The sequence below is a fragment of the Phacochoerus africanus genome, chromosome 4 (genome assembly GCF_016906955.1).
Source record: "Phacochoerus africanus isolate WHEZ1 chromosome 4, ROS_Pafr_v1, whole genome shotgun sequence".
In the NCBI taxonomy this organism is placed as follows: domain Eukaryota; kingdom Metazoa; phylum Chordata; class Mammalia; order Artiodactyla; family Suidae; genus Phacochoerus; species Phacochoerus africanus.
In genome coordinates this window covers 13,875,877-13,897,871 of record NC_062547.1, presented here as the reverse complement: position 1 = coordinate 13,897,871, position 21,995 = coordinate 13,875,877, and the positions used below count along the sequence as shown (strand labels likewise).

At 38.6% G+C, this 21,995-nt stretch overlaps 1 protein-coding gene across 1 annotated transcript; it reads left to right on the top strand.

Moving 5' to 3' along the window:
* Positions 1–13,475: 13,475 nt before the first annotated feature.
* Positions 13,476–14,405, top strand: LOC125123984 (putative olfactory receptor 5AK3). The gene has a single exon (XM_047774161.1). The coding sequence runs from the start codon at positions 13,476–13,478 to the stop codon at positions 14,403–14,405; it is 930 nt and encodes a 309-aa protein (XP_047630117.1).
* The last annotated feature ends 7,590 nt before the right edge of the window (positions 14,406–21,995 follow it).

Here is a 21,995-nt window from a genome sequence, read left to right as displayed (position 1 = left end):
CCAGCATTTGTTATTCATTATTTGTTATTAATGAACTATAAAGACTCAGAATTGCCAAAGCAATCCTGAGGGGAAAAAGAAAAAACAAGCTAGAGGCATAACTCTCCCAGACTTCAGACAGTATTACAAAGCTACAGTAATCAAGACAGTGTGGTACTGGTACCAAAACAGATATACAGACCAATGGAACAGAATAGAGAATGCAGAAATAAACCCAGACACCTTTGGTCAATTAATCTTTGACAAAGGAGGCAAGAATATAAAATGGGGAAAAGACAATCTCTCCAGCAAGTGGTGCTGAGAAAACTGAACACTGCATGTAAATCAGTGAAACTAAAATACACCCTCACACTATGCACAAAAATAAACTCAAAATGGCTTAAGAATGTAAACATAAGACAAGACCCAATACAACTCCTAGAAGAGAACAAAGGCAAAACATCCTCTGGCATCAGCCATACAAATTGTTTTCTCAGGAGTTCCCATCATGGCGCAGTGGTTGAGGAATCCAACTAGGAAGCATGAGGTTGTGGGTTCCGTCACTGGCCTTGCTCAGTGGGTTAAGGATCCAGCATTGCTGTGAGCTGTGGTGTAGGTTGCACATGCGGCTCGGATCCGGCGTTGCTGTGGCTCTGACGTAGGCCGGCAGCTACAGCTCCGATTCGACCTCTAGCCTGGGATCCTCCATATGCCGTGGGTGCAGCCCTAGAAAAGACAAAAAAAAAAAAAAAAGCCAAATTGTTTTCTCAGGTCAGCCTCCCAAGGCAATAGACATAAAAACAAAATTAAGCCAGCCAATGGGACCTAATCAAATTTACAAGCTTTTGCACAGCAATGGAAACCATAAAAATAAAACAAAAAGACAACCTATGGAATAGGAGAAAATAGTTTCAAATGATGCAACCAGCAAGGGCTTAATCTCTAAAATATACAGACAATTTATACAACTCAACAGCAAAAAAACAAACAACCCAGTTGAAAAATGGGCAGAAGACATGAATAGACATTTCTGCAAAGAAGCCATACACAGGGCCAACAAGCACGTGAAAAAATGCTCAGCATCACTAGTTATCAGAGAAAAGCAAGTCAAAACTACAAAGAGGTACCACCTCAGGTTATCATCAACAAGCCTACAAGTAATAAATTCTGGAAAGAGCTTTTTATATCATCTGGGCTTTGCTGACTGAATCCTAGTATGGATTAGGAAAGCAGGTACTCTCTTTAGATTTGAATACTGTCAAAGGGTGAAGATCAGCAACTGGATATCTCAATAATCTTTACTCAAGAGGTAGACGGAATTCAGTAGGAATAGTTATGTCATTGGTGAAAAAGTAGGAGTCACTTAGAAGATAGAGTTGTCAGTAGTTCCGCTGCAAGTTCTAGTTATAAATGCTATTTTTTATTGGTTTTCTCTGACCATCGATAATGTGTTAGATATATCACAGTTCAATTTATTGACAGAACTGATTTTCATCTTCGTATTAACTCGAAACTAGGAAAACCTTTTTATTTGTTTCTTCTTTTCTTTTTCTGTTTATTTCCTTCCTCCTTGTTTCCCTTTCCTTCTTCCCTTCCTTTTTTCATTCCTTCTTTCTTTTTTTTTAATGTGCCCATGGAAGAATTAAAGAAATATGATAAGCTCCAAAAACCAGAAATAGTGTGGAAAATATTCCCTGATCCAGTGGGCTAGATCTAGAATTTAATAATACAGCTTCAGGTTAAAAACACCTAAAATTCTACCACTTAATATTGAAATTCTCTTTCAAACAAATCTTTAGTTGAAGGTGAAATAAAAACAGAATTGACGAGTATCTATAAAATTATGTTTACAAACCACTATAAATATCTATAAACTACAGAGGGTGTTCAAATAAAAGTTTTTTACTCTACAAATACTTGTGTTAGTACATAGGAAATTAAAAAATATGTAAATTTCAAGACATGAGATAATAATATTTTAAATAGAAGAGAGGAGGAGTTCCTGTCGTGGCACAGTGGAAACGAATCCAACTAGGAACCATGAGGTTGCAGGTTCCATCCCTGGCCTCGCTCAGTGGGTTAAGGATACAGTGTTGCCCTGAGCTGTGGTGTAGGTCACAGACGCAGCTCGGATCTGGCATTGCTGTGGCTGTGGCGTAGGCCGGCAGCTGTAGCCCTGATTAGACCCCTAGCCTGGGAACCTCCATAAACCCCGGGTGCGGCCCTGAAAAGACAAAAAAAAAGTAGTAATTAATTTTAATTGATGCTAAAGCTATAAAAATAACAGAAATAATAAATAAGAACTCATTCTCTGAAGCTAAAAATAACAGTAAAATGGGTAAGTCAGTTGCTTATTTACCAAGAAAAATAATACAAGGGCACAAAGAAAATTTTTTCAATGAGAAAATGCTTAGACCAGCAGTATCCAGATGTATTAGAGAACCTGTTGGAATGGATGCTTTTTGACCGAGAGAATACTGGTTGCCAAAAATTACCACAGAAGAGATTAAAGAGCAATTAACACAGAGGAAATAAAGTAGTGAAATTGCAGCCTTCTCCCCAAAAATAGCATCAAGCCCTCTTGGAAGAGCGAAAAATCTTAAAATGGTCCAAAAACTTTTTTTAATGTTTTAACGTTTGAGGGCCTATGCTGTGCCTGTTTTCACATTTAACTTAAAGATACGGTAAATAAACCAGTTTTTGTAATAAAACAAAGATATATTGACCAGTGGGACAAATATAAAGTTAAAAAATGCAACAACAAACATGCAATAAGCTGAATTTCAACAAAAGTGCTAAGCCAATTCCATGATGAAATTATTAGCTTGAAAAGAAAATAGGAGTTCTCTTGTGTGTGGGTTAAGGATCTGTCACTGCAACAGCTTGAGCCATGGTTGTGCAAAAAAAAAGAAGACCACGAAGACAGAGTTCCCTCAGTGGCTCAGTGGGTTAAGAGTCCGACTGCAGCAGCTATCAGGTCACTGTGGAGGTGCAGATTTCATCCCCAGCCTGGTGCAGTGGGTTAAAGGATCTTAAAGGATCTGGCATTGTTGCAGCTGTGGCATAGGACACAGTGGCAGCTTGGATTCAGTTCCTGCCCAGGAACTTCCATATGCCATGTGTGTGACCATAAAATAATTTTTAAAACAATAGTGTTGAAAACAACTCTACAGCCTCCCCACCATATCCACAGTTTCTGAATTAGCAGAGTCAGCCAACCACAGATCAAAAATATTATTTCACCCGTATAGTGCTTCCCTGGAAGACCACACTAGCAAGCCTATTACTATTTGTCCTAACTGAAAACTCATTCAATGCCAAGCACCTTTTTTCCTGAGAGCCTTTGTTAAAAAAAAAAAAAAGAGAGAGAGAGAGAGAGAGAGACCATGCTTTAACATTGCAGTTGCTGAAAGATGTAGGTAAGTATCAAGGCAAACAATAGTCAAAGCAAAATGCTTAAAAGCAAAAGCTATAGCATGAAACTTTCACAGTGGTATGGAAAACTTGCAGTATACTCCTGATCATCTGTAATTACGACTGTGAGCTTGACCAGGGCTGGGTTCATTTTTAGGAAAGACCTCAGGAGATTTCAAACACACCTCTAGCTTACCCTAAGGCTATACTCAAGCAGGAAGTAAAGGCTAGTGTGGCATTATAAAATACCTATACTGAGGGTTAAATGCATAATCTAACATATATTCAGATATTTGTCAAAGACTGGGAAATTTATGGGGGCATAAAAGTCGAAGCTTTTTTACATGCAAAATATAAAATTAGCAATATAAAATATTGAGAAATACATATATGCAAATTTTATAAGGAAGGAAGGCTTCTTGACTCAGACTATCAATATAGAAGCAAACAAACTATTTTTAAGAGGGCAACATAATAAACAGTAATTCACAGAAAAAGAAATACTAACTGTTCTTGGACATGGGAAAAGATGCTCAATCTGTTTTGTAGGAGAAAACAGCAAATAAAACAAAAATACACTGTTTTTTTTTAACCTATCATAATGACAAAGTGTAATAAAATTGTCTAAGCCTTGTGTTAGAAAGGATTTGCAAAACGGTCACTCTAGATTTGCTAGAAGCAATTTAAATTGACAGAGTTTTGCTCCAAAGGACAGTTGGGCAACATCTCTCAAAATGTACAATGTTGATACCCTTTGACCCAGAGGATCTCCTAAACATCTTTTAATCCTACAGATATATTCACACCTACACACACTAGTCTATTTATTATAACATTGTTTTTATTAATAAAGATCTGAAACCATCTAAATGTCCACCAGTAGGGAAGGGAGTTTCATTAGACATGGTAAGCAATGCAGCTGTCCAATAAAATAGCAAACAACCAATAAAGACTGAGATTTCTCTTTCCATGTACATCACCCAGAAATATTGTTATATTCAGGCTGCAGAAAAATGTGAGTGATACACTGTCATTTATATGGGTGAGGAAGAAATAATATAATATTAGAATGTTTGCACATGCAATTAAAGGCTAATCTAGAAGAATACAGAATTGTAACAGTGAAATTCTCCAGGGAGGGAAATCAGAAATTGGGAAACAAGGGATAAAGCGGGCGATGTTTTCTGCTCTGTGCACGTTGGTACATCTAAGCTTTTAACCACACTGCTGGTTTGTTATACACCTTCCCTCCAAAAAGGAAGGCAAGGAGTTCCGGTTGTGGCTCGGCTGTTAAGAGCCTGACTAGTATCCATGGGGATGCAGGTTCGATCCCTGGCCTCAGTGGGTTAAGAAACTGGCATTGCCAGAAGTTGTGGCATGGGTCCCAGATGCGGGACTGGCGTTGCTGTGGCTGTTATTTTCCTTTGGCTGGTGATGATTTGTATCCTTTGGCCATAACAAACATGTAATTGTATGTGTAGTACTTTCCAGATGTGTTAGTCCATGAAGGCTCTATTAACAGTGTACACAGACTGAGTGATTTCTAAACAACAAACATGTATTTCTCACGGTTCTGGAAGTTAGAAGTCTGGGACATGGCTAGAGTCTGGTGGAGTCAGTTTACGAGATATTCCTAAGTCAGTGAAGCAGAGAGATACTGTGGGAAACCTGCCACTAGTGGCACAGGCAGAGCTGTCCACCACAGCTGTGCTGAAATCAAGTAGCCGAGATGTGGTGCAGGACACACAGGTTGCTGCTACTCCACGTAACACAGGTCTAGCCAGCGGGATCTAAGTAGAAGTCTGCTGGACCCGGGGGAGCTTTTGTCGTTGTGACCAGGAGTGTGTGTGTGGCTATCACCCTACCTACCCGTCCAGGATCCCTTTTCTGCTCTGAAAGGGAACGCGATGCCTAGCCCTATGGCTGACACGCTAGACTGAGACAACCAGCATGTGGGGGAGACTAAGCAAGTCACAAAATGTGAGCCTTGACTTCCAAACTGCTGCTGTAAAGGAAAACGAAGGCTCTGGTTTTGTGAGAGTCCCAGCCGAAGGGAAGTTGGATTTTCTTCTACTCTCAGGAGACCACATTCCACACACATTCCACTTGATCATGCAGTGAGGAATATGGAATGTCAGTTCCCCAGACTTTGGCAATAACCCTCCTTCAGACAAGAAGCGACAGACTCACTGACTCTAGCTTTCTCCTCTCATTAACGAAAGGTTTAATACTAGAAGCCTCATGGCCAAACACTACTCTCACATCACAATGCTTACCTGAAATATCGTGAAGGTGTAAAGTGCTCATAAGAATAAGGGTGTCTTTATCCATGGCTGATTTTGAAAATATAAACATTATTAGAAAAAAAGAAGTGATCAAGTCTTTTTTTCTTCAAATTAAAAAAATAGTCAAAGTGGTAATATACAAACTTATTCTAACAGTGGTAACTCTATTTGTCATATTAGGGATTGTGGACTTAAATTTAGATTAGCTTTGGATTTTGGATTTTTTTTCTCCAGATGCTCCTGCTTTTTGCTAATTATGATGACAAGGTCAGCTTTCTAGAACCGAACACAAATTCTTAGACATTGTAAAAGTTATTCAACCTGATTTTTAACAAGAAAAATTTCTAAAGGCGTTGTTCTAAAACAAAGCAACACACACACACACGCAAAACGTCCCTAATGACAATAGCATGATGAAACACACCTTCTCTAGAGAAAGCTTAAATGCTCTTTAGCTGAAAATAACTACTGAACCTGGCTTATTCCAACTCCATCACAGCCCCTGAAAGCTCAGGTTCTCAAGGGAGCAGGGATCTATCCCTTAGGCTCCAGCTTTAAACTCCCCAGTTAGGAGGAAACACACAGAGAGCCTGGTGGCCAATCATCCTGTGCCAGGTGCAGAAAGAAAATCTGGGAGCAGCTCGGGTGTAAGTAAGAGAAAGCAAAGCCTGTTTCCCAAAGCAGCCATGTTATCATCCCAGTGTGTGCTGGTAACAGTGGAGCACAGGGGTCAGAACGAAAGTTTCACCCCAAGACCAGGAATAATCCCTTTATCCCTGGTGACGCAATGGAAATGGAGTGAGGAACCGAACTGGGCTGCGTGTTGTCTGAGGAGGATATGAATGAGCACACGATTGAATGATTAACTGAAGGAGTGAGGAGCAGTGAGCAGCAGAAGGCTTTAGTGTGGTGTGTGCATGTGTCCTCATGACCCGATTTGAGGGCCCTTCCAGTGCTGCCTCTTGTGCTGGGGTGTTTACATCAGTCACGTCACTTTAAGTCACATCATTACATGGCAGACGTGACTGCTTGCCCTTCCTCTTCCTTCTTAAAACAGTTAAAGTTCTATTACAATGAAAAGGTGATGAAGTTTAAAATTTCAAAGAACTTTCTCTCTAGGAGTTCGCACTGTGGCACAGTGTGTTAAGCATGTGACTACAATGCCTCATGTCTCTGGGAAGGTGAGGGTTCAATCCCTGCCCAGCGCAGTGGGTTAAAGGATCTGGCATTGCCACAGCTGTGCCCTAAGTCACAATTGTGGCTTGGACTCAGTCTCTGGCCCAGGAACTTCCATATGCAGTGGGTGCAGCCATAAAGAAGAATAATAATAATAACAACAATAACAAAAATTAAGCTGAAAGGGCTGCAAACAGTCTCCTTAGGAGTGGAATTGGTGAAAGGGAAAGGATTGTTAAATTTTTGCATTGTGAGCTTAACTAGTTTCATTTAACTATGTGCAGATATCACCTGTATGCAAGAAGTTAAGTTCAAACTGATTTTAAAAAAAAAGTTTCTCTCCTCATTCCCATGCCCAAGGATAACCATTAAAAGTTTGGTGTGAACCCTTTCAAGGCTTTTTCATGGATAAATAAAGAAAATGAGAAATAGAGAGAGAGTTTTAAAGGGAAAAAAAACTTTATATTAAGAGGATCCACACTGTAGATATTATTCAGCAATTTGCTTTGTTCATTTGACACTGTGATAGCATCACCTTTCCATAGGAGTGTACAGTTTTCTCATTCTCTTTGGACTGTGTATTGACGCATAATATGAAACTATTCCGACTTATTTAACTCCATTTCCACACTTTTGCTATTATACACAGTGTCACAAGGAGCATTATTATGTTCCAAGTGATTCTGCGATCCCCATTTTATATAAGGTGGAACTGAGGCGAGGGCTGACATCATTTGTCTCTATGAGGTGGTGGGACGAGCATTCACACCCAGGTCCTATCAGATGCATTGTGCTCAATATAAATGAAACTTCAGAAGCTCCAGGATTCAGGCTAGATTAAGCACGTTCAAAATACATGAGTTCTTGTCTTGCGTTTGTGTGTTGGTCGTTGTATGCGTGTCATGAGTCCTTTGTACTAGTTTTTACATACCTCATGAAAACTACCACATCATGCATTTTATTTGCATTCAGAATGATTAAATTAACACAACAAATGTCCTTAACTCATCCAGATTCTAGTTTAAATGAACTCATGAGAAGTGCTAGGTTCCTCTGACCAGTGCTTTCACCCACTGGACAGAAACCTCCTTTTCTAATATGTTGCACTGTAATTGTACCTGAGGAGGCCACATACACATTCTCATTGGCCTTTAGGCCTGACTAAATGTCGGAAGAAGAGAATTGGTCCTTGTTCTTGCACCACAAACTTATCCCACTCGGTTTATTTCTGAAGAAATTTGCAAGAGCCAGATGGTCCATATCAGCCACGGGTTTGCTTTGCTATGCTCCCCACCACTAAAGCACGTCTTATCCCACCGTGACCATCACGCCCGTGGCTCTGCAGTTCTTCCTGGTGTTACTGACATCAGAGTAAGGACCTCTGCTGATGTGCGGGGGTGAGAAATTCTGTCCTTGCACAATATTTAAGGGGCATAAAAATGTCCACATTATGTAACAACCACCCGTGCAGCCACTAACTTCCTCCATTGCTTTCTATTACTCAGCATTCGATTTCAGAAAGTTACCTACATAGGGAATGTAGCACCAGTTTACTGAATTCATACTTCTTTCTTTAATAGTTTCTTCTTTCCTACGTTCAAAGATGCTGCTGTGGCCCTTCTTCTGTGTGTATATTAGAGGTACACATATTCATACATATACTTACATGTGTAAATATGTGGATATATATATCCTTTTTTACATGGACAAAAATTTATCTTGAATATATTCCTATAACAAAAACTTTGGACCAAAGGGAGGCATGTATTTAATTTTATAAACATTTCCAAATTTATCTCCATGACTGTTCTAATTTACCTTTGCATCAGGAATGTATGAATCCACATTCTCACTTAAAATATGTATTTTTATACTGAGAAGTATAAAATTATCTTTCAGTGCATTATTAACACACTGCATTCCTCATGATCTACATGTATATCCATGTATATCCATATTTCTATTGACTGCGTTTTTCCTCCTCTAACTATCCTGATTATATCTTTTGCAAATTTTTCACTTGGAGCAGTTTTTGGAAATTACTTAAATGTACTGGGTACTAATTGTTTATCATTTATGTGTGTCAGAAACCGATTGACCTGAGTAAATTTCAGGTCAGTTTCTAGTCTTTTATTTTTCTATTAAAGTACAGTTGATTTACAGTGTTGTCCCAATTTCTGCTGTATAGCAAAATAACTCAGTTATGTGTCTGTGTGTGTGTGTGTGTATTCTTTTTAAAATTCTTTTCCATGATGGTCTATCCCAGGAGATTGGATATAGGTCCCTGAGCTATACAGTACCTCCTTGTTTATCCATTCTAAATCTAATAGTTTGCATCTGTCTTTTCTTTTTTATAATGTATAGTTGAATTTTCAGTGTTTCACCTTCTGTGCACTTTTATCTTTATTAAATTTTTCAGTGCATAGCTAAGTCATAGATATTCTGCTGTTTATTCTCACACCTTTACAATTTAATCCTTAATCCATTTGGAATAATAAAATGTAATGTAGGAATACAGTACAATTTTTTATATGTATAAGCATTTATAGCACCACCGTTTATTGGGTCTTTTGTACTGATGCACACACTACTGTTTTCATACCTCATGCTTCTAAAGACTTGTGGGCCTGTTTATGACATCTTTTATCTCCATTGATCTGTTTGTCTGCCCTCACACTAGTACCACACTGGCCTTATTATTATTGCTTTAGAGTAAGTTCTGATAGCTGATGGGACACGTTCTCCCTTTTTGTCCATTGAAATTCTCTTAGCAGTCTTTAGTTCTTTTTTCTTCTATATAAATTTTGTACGTTGGTACAGATGGACATAAAATCCTCCCAAGCATTTCACTGAAATTACCTTGAGCTTATAAGTTATATGGGGGGGCCTATCATGTTGATATGGCTGATGGCCTTGATAGCTGATGGAAAATACTTCTTTCCCTACTTCTGATATTTCTTTCCTGCAAAAGGGGCTCATTTTGTGGAATCATGGCCATCCTGTTCCCTTTCTAGCCACTCAGTTTTCCCAGAAGGGTGCAGCAACATATCTGATCAGTAAATCCAGGAACCACCTGGCATGCCCTGCTCCACCCCCTCAGGAGCAGCCAGGCTGCTGCATCTCAGAGGTGCTTCACCACAACTTGCAAGAGGCATGACCCAGTCACTGCCACCAACACTGGGTGGATAAGCCTGTCTACTCAGGTTGTTGACTGGGCACAAGAAACCTGACCAAGAAAGTCTTCCCCCAGGTGTCTGGAGGTGACATAATGGGCTCCCTATATGCATTTCTTTTATTTCTCAACTTGTTCACGTCCTGGGGAAGGAGGAAATACCGATGCACTGGAGCCTTTTCTGAGACCTCTGGCAGTTTAAGGTATAGGTGGATCTGACTCGTGAATATTTATTCTTTACACATACATCCAGAAGTGAAATTGATTCAAATTTTCTTTTCTCAAACTTTCCCTAACTTGCAGGAAAATATTGTGCTGTATTAGAATTATCAGTTTCACAAAAGTTTGGTAGAACTTTCCTGTAACATAATTGGGTCTAGTTTTGTGTGTAAATTTTTAAATAACGAGTCAAAGCACACAGTTCTTTACAATTTTTAAGTATTTTGCACACCCCACCCAAACACAGAAACACAGGCACGGAGACTGCAATCACTTTCTGTTCTGTTAGTCTGCTTTCTTCTTTGCTTGTTTGTTTGTTCATTTGTTTGTCTAAGGCAGGCTGATCTTCGTTAAAAATAAAGTTTGTTGGAGTATAGTTGACTTAGAAAGTTGTCCTAGTTCCAGGTTTAGAGCAAAGTGAATCAGTTATACATATACCTACATGCATTCCTTCTCAGATTCTTTTCCCATATAGGTTATTACAAAGGGCTGAGTAGCTTACCCTGTGCTATACAGTAGGTCCTAGTTCTGCTTTCTTTTTAAAAAAGTAAATATTGGGAAAACATAAATAATGTATATTAAATTATGTATGAGGAGTCCCCTGGTGGCCTCACAATAAAAGATCCAGTGTTGCCACTGCTGTGGCTCAGGGTCACTTCAATGGCACGTATTTGATCTGTGGCCTGGGAACCCCACATTGACATGGGCACAGCCAAAACAAAATTATTTGTGTGATATGAAATATCATAATGCAGCAGCTACCACATGCCAACAGCTCATTTCAAATTGAAAAGAATTGTTCTCCTAGTCCATGATCTTCTTGTCTGTGGACATGTTCCTTTGTGCCATATATTAGATTCCAGATATAAGTGATATCATAAGGTATTTGTCTTTCTCTTTCTGACTTACTTCACTCAGCATGAGAGTCTCAAGTTCCTTCCATGTTCCTGCAAATGGCATTATTTTGTTCTTTTTTATGGATGAGTAGTATGCCATTGTGTATATGCACCACATCTTATAATCCAGTCATCTGTAGATGGCCATTTGGGTTGTTTCCATGTCTTGGCTATTGTGAATAGTGCTGCAATGAACATGCGGGTGCATGTGTCTTTTTCAAGGAAAGTTTTGTTCGGATATATGCCCAAGAGTGGGATTGCTGGGTCACATGGTAGTTGTATGTATAGTTCTCTAAGGTACCTCCATACTGTTCTCCAGAGTGGTCGTACCAGCTTACATTCCCACCAACAGTGCAGGAGGGTTCCCTTTTCTCCACATCCCCTCCAGCATTTGTTATTTGTGGACTTATTAAAGATGGCTCTACAGTAGAAAACTGACATAACACTGTAAACCAGCTACAATGAAAAAATTTTTTAAATCATTATATATAAAAAATTGAAAAAAATTATGATTATTGCTCTTTACGCTCCTGAGGACATCAACTAGGAAAGAGATGGCCTTCATTCATCTAATTTTTCAAAAGAACAAACCATAAGGCAAGAAAATGATAAGTTATTATTTTACATTTAAGGATTTCTCTCCCTTGGAGGATATTATAGACAAATAAATGATAGAATGAAAGAAAATCTTTGTCAGATGACCACAGATTCAAATCTTGGATAAATAAAGAACATGTAAACTCAACTCAATAGAAACATTCACAAGGAATTCCTGTTGTGGTGCAGTGGAAACGAATCCGACTAGTAACCATGAGGTTGCAGGTTCAATCCCTGGCCAAATACAGCAGGTTAAGGATCCAATGTTGTCATGAGTTGTGGTTCGGATGGCTCAGATCCTGGATTATTGTGACTATGGCATAAGCTGGCAGCTGTAGCTCTGATTCGTCCCGTAACATGGGAACTTCTATATGCTGCAGGTGTGTTCCTAAAAAGAAAAAAAAAAAAGGAAAAAGAAAAAATAAACATTCACAAAAAAAATTTAACAAGCAATTTGCAAAACAATAAAATCCCCAAATTCTCAGGAGAACATTAAGTAATGATAAAATTTACTCGTACTTAAATGGGAGAAAACAAATAAAAATAAGACATCGCTTTCTACTCATTTTCCCGACCAAAAAACATTAGCAAAATACCAGTCTTCAGTAGGACGTGCAGACGTGGAAATCCGCACGCACAAATACGAGGAGTTTGGGCTAAGGTATCCATTGTGGAAAGTGATCTGGAAGAACTTGGTCAAATTAAATATGTGCATAGCCTCAGACTGAAAAATTTTGTTCCTAGCAATAGACCCTAGAAAAATTTCACACTGAGTTGTTTGTAGTGGAGGCAAGTTGTAGGCAATCGGCTGTCCATCACCAGGAAGGCTCATCAGTAAATTACGATGCATGGACACCAGAGAGCAGTGCTACTCAGTGTGTGGCCCGTGGACCGGCATCAGTCCTTGGATTCTGTTTCTCGTCCATGATGAGATAACTACTTAAAGCGAGATTGAGCATTTGAATTATCACACATTTTGACCCTACCAAGACCTTTTCTTTGCTTATACAAAAATGTTAGGCCACAGCAGATTAGAACATTTATAAAGAAAATCATCTTTTACCATAAATACTTTGATAAACACTTCCATAAGCAACTCTATGATTCCATGCAGGAAACCATCATGGCAGAGAAGAAGGGAAAAAAATAAAGGGAAAATATTGACATAGGTGGGAACGAGATCATACAGGACCCCATGGCCACGTCAGAATTTCAAACAGAATGATGAGTTTTCAGGCACACTGGGATTTCTAATTAAAATGTAGGCGGGATCAAGAAAACCATTCTTAATTAAAAGAATGTTCTTATAGGGGTTCCCTTTTGGCCCAGAAGGTTAAGAATCTGGCCTTGTCACTGCAGGAGTTCAGGTCACTGCAAGGACGCAGATTGGATCACTGACCCAGAAACATCAATATGCCACAGGTGTGGCCCCCCAAAATGTACTTATATATTCCCAAATTGATACCTTTATTAACTGTACCATCAGTTTGCATGCTGAGAACACAGCTACTGGGCATGGCAACTTCCCCAAACTATAGAAGAAATAATCTAAGCCAGGTGGAGGTTCAGCCTTTAAAGTCTAAGCAAGATATGTCATGGAAAATATTCTCAAAATTAACTATGGACTTAAGTATACCATTTCCAACTGAACAATTAGGTGGATGCTCGCAGTGGTCTTAGCTTTCACTGCTCTTCTTTTTCGGCAGCTTTTCAGCTGATATTTCATCTTTGCCAACCATGGAACAAAACAATGGCACTGAAGTGACGGAATTCATTCTCCTGGGATTTGCTGGTCAACACAAGTCTTGGCTTGTCCTCTTCATAGTGTTTCTGGTGATCTATGTGGTCACCCTGGTGGGTAACATTGGCATGATCCTGCTCATCAAGATTGAAGCTTCCCTTCACACCCCCATGTACTTTTTCCTCCAAAACTTGGCTTTTGTTGATCTCTGCTATGCTACTGCTATCACTCCCAAGATGTTGAAAAACTTTGTGGGGACAGAACACTCTATCTCATTCATAGGCTGCATGGTGCAGTTGCTAACCTATGGTGCTTTTGCAACAAGTGATGGCTACATCCTGGCCGCAATGGCGGTGGACCGCTATGTGGCCATCTGTAACCCACTCCGCTATCCAACAGTCATGTCCCAGAGAGTCTGCATTCAGCTTGTAATTGGTTCATACTTCATGGGCTTCCTAAATGCTTCTGTAAACACAAGTTTTACTTTCCAACTGAACTTTTGCAAATCCAATAAAATTAACCACTTTTTCTGTGATGCACCCCCAATTCTCGCCCTCTCGTGCTCCAGTATTTACTTCAACATCATGCTTCTAGCAGCCTTTGTGGGGTTTAACTTGACGTGCACTGTGTCGGTCGTCATCTTTTCCTACGTATTTATCCTGGCTGCCATCCTGAAGATCTCTTCTGCTGCAGGGAGGAAAAAAGCCTTCTCCACGTGTGCCTCCCACCTGACAGCAGTCACCCTTTTCTATGGGACTCTGTCTTACATGTATCTGCACCATCGCACCCTAGGGTCTCAAGAGCAAGAAAAACTGGCTTCCGTGTTTTATGGGATTGTGATCCCCATGTTCAACCCCCTCATCTACAGCCTGAGAAACCAAGATGTGAGAGGAGCTCTGAAAGGGGTTGGAAAGCAGTGTTTCTAGCTTGGACACCAACTACTAACTCAGCACGTTCAACAAGCAAGCCAACATTTCTGTCTTATTTCTCAATAGCAGAAGGTGTGTCAAATACATGTGAGATACAAACAACGAAAATGATATAAAGTGTAATTTCTTAGATACATGAAAACCTTGTGAAAGGTAATAAAAACATCTGAAAGGATGAAATACATAACTTTCTAATTCACATATTTCTTGGAGAGAAAGCATCTTAAAAGAGCTTTGATATTCCTTTTGTCCATTCTGAGGCATGAGTATTTCCCAAATATACTTGTCTTTAAAATAGAAAATAAAAATAAAGAAAAATGGATGGTCAGCATTGGAAAGTACCTCCAACAACCGTAGCATAAAGACTCACCAGTGCAAAAATCTCTTCTGTTTTCCCTTGAGAGATATCACTACTCTTGCTTTTACTCTATAGCTAAGCTATTTTCGTGTTATGAAGAATGAGTTACAGAAATTCTCCATATCTTTGGAGAAAATGTGCACACAGCAAGAGGAAGAAAGGAACAGTTGAATGAATCCTCATACATGTACATTCAGACATTACAGATCAATACCCCTCCCCTCCGTACACGAGCTCTAACCAGCTAGGAACCTGACACAGGCATCTGGCAGATAGGGAGCGTATCAGTGTACTATTGGTAAAGTTGTATTTTAAATATAACTTGACTCTCCACCTGTGCCTTCTTGAAGGGTCAAATTCAGTGCCGAATGTGGTGCTTCACAGCAGCCTCACTAATCCAGAATTGATGCTTTATTTCCCTCAGTCTCCAAGAGTGGAGAAAGATGGAAGAAACCAGGCCAAACACAAGAAGTCATGCCTGGACTTGAACACGAGTGTTCTGTCCACTTGGGAGAAAATAAAATCAAAGCATATGCCCATTCTGTCGACAGACATGTTAACAAAAAGGCTGAGATCCCACGTGGTCTTTCTTCTCTCAATCTCATTATTCAGTTGAACCATAAGAAGCTATGAATGAGATGACTGACAGGATGGAAGTTTCCAGGCTTTCTCAACATTTCCAGAAGTTCCAATCTGTGGACTGAGGCAGAAATACTATGATTTAGAGGCAGAAATACTATGATTTAGAGCCAAACATAACCTGAAAAATACCAAGAAAATTCAGATAGTACCAGCCCATTACAGGAATGCATTACAGGAGATGAATCCCCAAATTAGGAAACTCTAATTTTTTTTTTAGGACTCCTGGTGACATGTCCATATTACCCTCTGCAGTGAGAAATCCTGTTTTCAATCTGGTAGGTCAGCAAGTCCTTTCCTGAAGGGGAAGAAATCTTTACTTTTATCTTTAGCTGAACTGTCTCAGGAGACAGAGACAAATCTTTATATATATATTACATTTATTACATTTATAGTTGTACAATGATCATCACGACCCAATTTTATAGCATTTCCTTCCCAAACCCCCAGTGGATCCCCCGCAAGCCCCCAGCCTGTCTCATTTGGAAACCATAAGTTTTTCAAAGTCTATGAGTCAGTATCTGCTCTGCAAAGAAGTTCATTGTGTCCTTTTTTCAGAGTCCACATGTAAGTGATAGCATTTGATGTTGGTGTCTCATTGTCTGACTGACTTCACTTACCATGAAATTTTCAAGGTCCATCCATGTTGCTAAAAATGCTAGTATTTCATTCTTTTTAATGGCTGAGTAATATTCCATTGTGCATATGTACCACATCTTCTTGATCCACTCCTCTCTTGATGGACACTTAGGTTGTTTCCATGTCTTGGTTATGGCAAAGAGTGCTGCAGTGAACATTGGAGTACATGTGTCTTTTCAAGTCGTGGTATTCTCTGGATAGATGCCCAGGAGTGGGATTGCTGGATCAAATGGTAGTTCTACGTTTAGTTTTCTGAGGCATCTCCATACTGATTTCCACAGTGGCTGCACCAATTTGCAATCCCAGCAACAGTGTACTAGGGTTCCTTTTTCTCCACACCGTCTCCAGCACTTACTGTTTGTAGACTTTTGGATGATGGCCATTCTGGCTGGTGTAAGGCGGTATCTCAGAGTGGTTTTGATTTGCATCTTTCTAATGATGAGTGATGTTGACTATCTTTTCATGTGTTTTTTGGCCATCCCTATGTCTTCTTTGGAGAATTGTCTGTTTAGATCTTCTGCCCATTTTTGGATGGGGTTGTTTGGTTTTTTGATCTTGAGCTGTAGGACATGTTTGTAAATTTTGGAGATGAATCCCTTGTCAGTTGATTTATTTGCAAATATTTTCTCCCATTCTGTGGGTTGTCTTTTCATTTTGTTTAGGGTTTCCTTTGCTGTGCAGAAACTTTGAAGTTTCATTAAGTCCCATTTGTTTATTTTTGTTTTTACTGTCATTATTCTAAGATGTGGATCTGAGAAGAGGTTGCTGTCATTCATGTCGGAGAGTGTTTGGCCTGTGTTTTCCTCTAAGAGTTTGGTAGTGTCTGGTCTTATATCTAGGTCTTGAATCCATCTTGAGTTTATTTTTGTGTATGGTGTTAGGGAGTGTTCTAATTTCCTTCTTTTCCATGTGGCTGTCCAGTTTTCCCAGCACCACTTGTTGAAGGGGCTGTCTTTTCTCCATTGTATATTCTTGCCTCCTTTGTCATAGAAGAGTTGGCTGTAGACGTGTGCGTTTAATTCTGGGCTTTCTATTCTGTTCCACTGATCTGTAGTTCTGTTTCTGTGCCAGTACCATACGGTTCTGATGACAGATCTTAAGTTTCACTATCTTCATATGTCTCCTTACAGACACATTCTTAAATGCAGTGCCTATAAATGCCTTACACAGAGGAATTGGACAGGGGCAGAAATGTTCTTGGGAAAATCATGTGTTAAATAATAGCAACTTAATATTCATAAAGTAGAAAATACGGGGACAAAGAAAACACATAATTGTAGCCAATTTATTTCTTCCTGTCCATGATAGACCCAGTTAAGAACAAATTTTAAAACGCGATTGCAGAAGAGCTACTTGACATAGTCAATGAGAACAAATTTGTGTTGAGAAACTCTATATTCTTAAGGCCCACCAACCAAACACACCTGGAGGCAAAGTTTAGGAGTCAAAATTTGGCTTCTGCAACACACGCCACAGAAGCTGTGGACAGCTCAGGAAGAAGGCCCGGGGCAGGTCTTTTTATGGGGTATGGGCTTTGGGCTTTGCTGAAGGTTTCCAGGTATGGACTAGGGACCCAGGTACTCCCTCTAGATTTGGATGCTGTCACAAAGCAGAGATGTTTCAGTAAGCGATGCTCAAGAGGGGGAAGGAAAAAGGTAGGGAAGCTATGTCGTTGGTGAGAAAAAGTCTCCGTCCCTTACAAGAAGGAGCTGTTAGCCTTTTTCCCATTGCCTTGGGGGCATGGGAGGTCCAGGTAGAAACACGTTTCTTACTGGCTTTTTGTGACTGTTGACATTGTGTTAGACACATGACAGGCTGATGTATTGGGGGAACTGAATTTTATCTTCATAGTAACTTGGAACCAGGAAACTAACTTCCTTTTCTCTTTCTTCCATTTTTCCTTTCTTTCTTTTTTTCCTTTTCTTCCTTCCATCCTTTCTTTTTTCCTATTCATGTGTCCGTGGGTTATTATAAAAATGCAATTAATGCAAAATTCAGGAAGAGTACATAAAATATTTTCTGCTTCAAAATCGTAGAGCTGGAATTTAATAATAAAGCTTGAACGTAAAAACTAAATTCATCCACTTAAAACTGAAAATTCTCATTGAAACAAAGCTTAGGGTGAAGATGAAATAAAAATAATATTGCTACATATCTATAAAACAATAATTTGGAAACCATTACATAATCCTCTATAAACTACAGAGGGTTTTCAAATAAAGTTTTATAGCTCTTTAAATACTAGTGTTAGTAAATAGGGAATAATTATAACAAATTATGTAAGCATACATTTTAAGGCATGAGAAAATAATATAAGGTAAGGATAAGAGTAATCATTATTTTTTAAATTAATACTTAAAATCTATTAAGTAACATAAATAGTAAAATCAAGAACTCATTTTCTGAGGCGAAAGGTAACATCACAATAAAATGGATAAATCACTTGCTGATTGATCAAGAAAAATAATACTGGGGAACAAAAAAATTTGTAAATGAGAGTGTACTAAACAGTAACAATATCCAAAAGTATTAGCAAATCTGATGGAATGACTGGTTTTCCTAAGGGAATACTGATTGCAAGAAGTTACCACAGGAGAAGTTAAAGAACAGGTAATATAGGAGAAATAAAGTTGTGAAAGTGCAGCAGTTTTGCCAAAAAGCACCAAGCCCTAGAGTTCTAAACAAATATTAAGAAATAGACAATATCAATAAAGCTTGACCTGTTGGTGACCATGGGAAAAAAACAAATGTTTCAACGTAAGTTTTATAAACTAAGCATCAAAGGCAGCTCAAAAACTATACTCCACTGCCACACTCAAAGGTTAACATATAAATACGTGGTAAAAATATAAACACACACAAAGAAAAAAAACCTCAGCAGCGTAGTGAAGAATAATACACCATAACCAGGTTAGTTGTATTATAGGAGCACAGAATAGTTTGATATTAGAAAAATCTATTAATATAATGATGTACATACTAATTTTTAAAAGATAAATCATTAAATCATATCCAAAGATACTTAAAAACTATTCCTCAGGTTAAACATTTATCCTTAATTCCAGTGTTTAAACAAAATTTAAAATATTTCAGCCCAAAGACTTGATCCTATTTGTAGGAAAACACTGACAGCATCCATTTAATCTCAGAAACAAATAAAAGATGGCCTCGGTCAAAATTGTTCTTAAAATTATTCTGGAGCTACTGATTGAAAGCACTTACATTACAGAAGTCAGTCCAAAAAAAAAAAAAGGAACAAGGCAAAAGAAAGTAAAAATAATTATTTGAAGAGAACATGATTTTTTTTCTGGACATACCCAGGAGAATTAACTGTTATAAACAATAGGGCCAATCATGTGGCTAGAAATAAATGAGTGCACATAAATCATTAAATTAATTAGAAAAGCAACAAACTACCATAAGTAGAAAAAATTATTCTTATGTCTATAACATTATAAAAAATAGAAATGAATTTTAATACCACTAAAATAGCATCCAAATGCATAAAATATTCTATGGGCAACAGAACAAAATAGGCATAACCTCTGTATGGTGAAAACTATAAGCATTTCTGAGAATCATTAATACATCCTATTATAAGCAGAGAAATGCATATCAAAATAGCAGTGAGGTAACACCTCACACGGGTCAGAATGGCCATCATGAATAAGTCTACAGAGAACGAATGCTGGAGAGCGTGTGGAGAAAAGGGAACTCTCCCATACTGTTGGTGGGAATGTAAATTGATACAACCACTATGGAAAACAGTATAGAGGTCCCCCAGAAAACTGAATATAGAACTACCGTATGATTCAGCCATCCCACTCCTGGGCATGTATTCAGACAGAACTACAATTCAAAAAAATACATGCACCCCTATGTTCAGAGCAGTGCTATTCACAATAGCCAAGACATGGAAACAACCACTGGAAGATGAACGGATTAAGAAGATGTGATACCTATACCACTGGAAGATGAACGGATTAAGAAGATGTGATACCTATACGCAGTGGAATACTACTCAGTCATAAAAAACAATGAAACAGTGCCACTTGCAGCTACATGAATGCAACTAGAGATTCCCATACTGAGTGAAGTCAGTCAGAAGGAGAAAGACAAATACCACTTGATGTCATTTATGTGTGGAATCTAAAGTATGCACAGATGAACCTATCTGTAAAACAGAAACAAATCACAGACAGGGAGAGCAGACCTGTGGTTGCCTGAGGGAAGGAGGAAGGAAGTGGGATGGGCGGGGAGCTTGGGGTTGGTAGATGCAAATTATTGCATTTTGCATGGATAAGCCTGGGGTCCTACTGTACAGCACAGGGAACTATGTGCAGTCTCTTGTAGTAGAATAAGATGAGAGATGGTATGAGAAAAAGAATGTGTGTGTTTCACATTTCATAAAATGCTAATGTCCAGAATATTCAAGAAAATCCTGTGCTCAATCGCAAAAAACTAACAAACCAAATTAAAAATGGGCAAAAGATTTGAAAAGACATTTTTCCAAAGAGAGACAATTGGCTAAAATGTACATAAAAAGATGCTAAATGTCACGAATCATCAGGGAAAGAAAAGTCAAAACGACAATAAGATATTGTACTATTTAGTATACCTATTATAAAAAAAAAGCTAAGTTTCAATGAGAATGTAGAAAAATTGAGACTCTTTCTGCATTGTTGGTGGGAATGTAAAATGGTATCGCCATGGTGAAAAACAGTATAGGGATTTTCAACATTAAAAATAGAGTTACCATATGATCCAGCAATTCCACATATGGGTATTGATCTGAAGAAAATGAAAACACTAACTCAAAAAGATATATGCACCCCCATATTCATCGCAGCATTATTTACAATAGCTAAGATGTGGAAACAAACCAAGTGTCCATCAAGGGATGAAGGGATAGAGAAAATGTGAACATTATTCAGCCCTAAAAGAGAATGAAACCTTGCCGATTGCAACAACATGGGTAGATTTGAGGTGTGGGGGGCATTATGCCCAAGTAAAAGAAGTCAGATAAAGACAGATACCACATGATCTCACTTATATATGAAATCTGAAACAAACAAACAAACAAAACCTGCCAAACTCATAGACAGAGGCAACAGGTTCTTGGTTGCCAGAGGCAAGGGGTGGAGGGAGGGTGAAATGGGTGAAGGGAGTCAAAAAGGACAAAGTACAAACTGACAGTCAGAAAATAAATAATGGGAACGTAATGGACAGCATGGCATCTATAGTTAATAATATTGTATTGCATAGACAAAATCTGCTAGGAGAGTAAATCCTAAAGTTCTTATTACAGGAAAAAAGTTACGACTATGTATATGATGACAGATGTTATTTCGAATTACGATGGTCATCCTTTTGCAATATACGCAAATCAAATGATTGTGTTGCAGACCTGAAACTAAAATAAGGTTATGTATCAATTATACCTCACTAAAAATATCAACAGGACATTTGGATTCACCCCCAAAATGTGTTTGTGATAAGGTAGCAACAGGAATTTTTATATGTCTCTAAATGCACTATTATTAAACTTCTAGATAGAATATCTGGAAATTTAGGAAAAAGCTCTTCAGATGGAAGTGAAAAATCTATTAGTAACTTGTCTTATTCAGGAGTAGACTAAAGAATAAAAATTCAACCTGGGTTAAACTATGCATGTATATTTAAAGCTGATGTCTAAAATAACTCTACAGTGTAACCAATAAATAAGTAAATATTAAACCTGAAGTTCCATTTTTTAAAAAAATAGATGGAGTTCCTGTTGTGGCTCAGTGGTAAGGAAACTGACTAATACCCATGAGGACTCAGGTTCTATCCCTGGCCTCACTCAGTGGGTTAAGGATCCAGCATTGCCCTGAACTGTGGTGTAGGTTAGAGACAGCTCAGATCCCTTGTTTCAGTGGCTGTAGAGTAGGCCAGAGGCTACAGCTCAGATT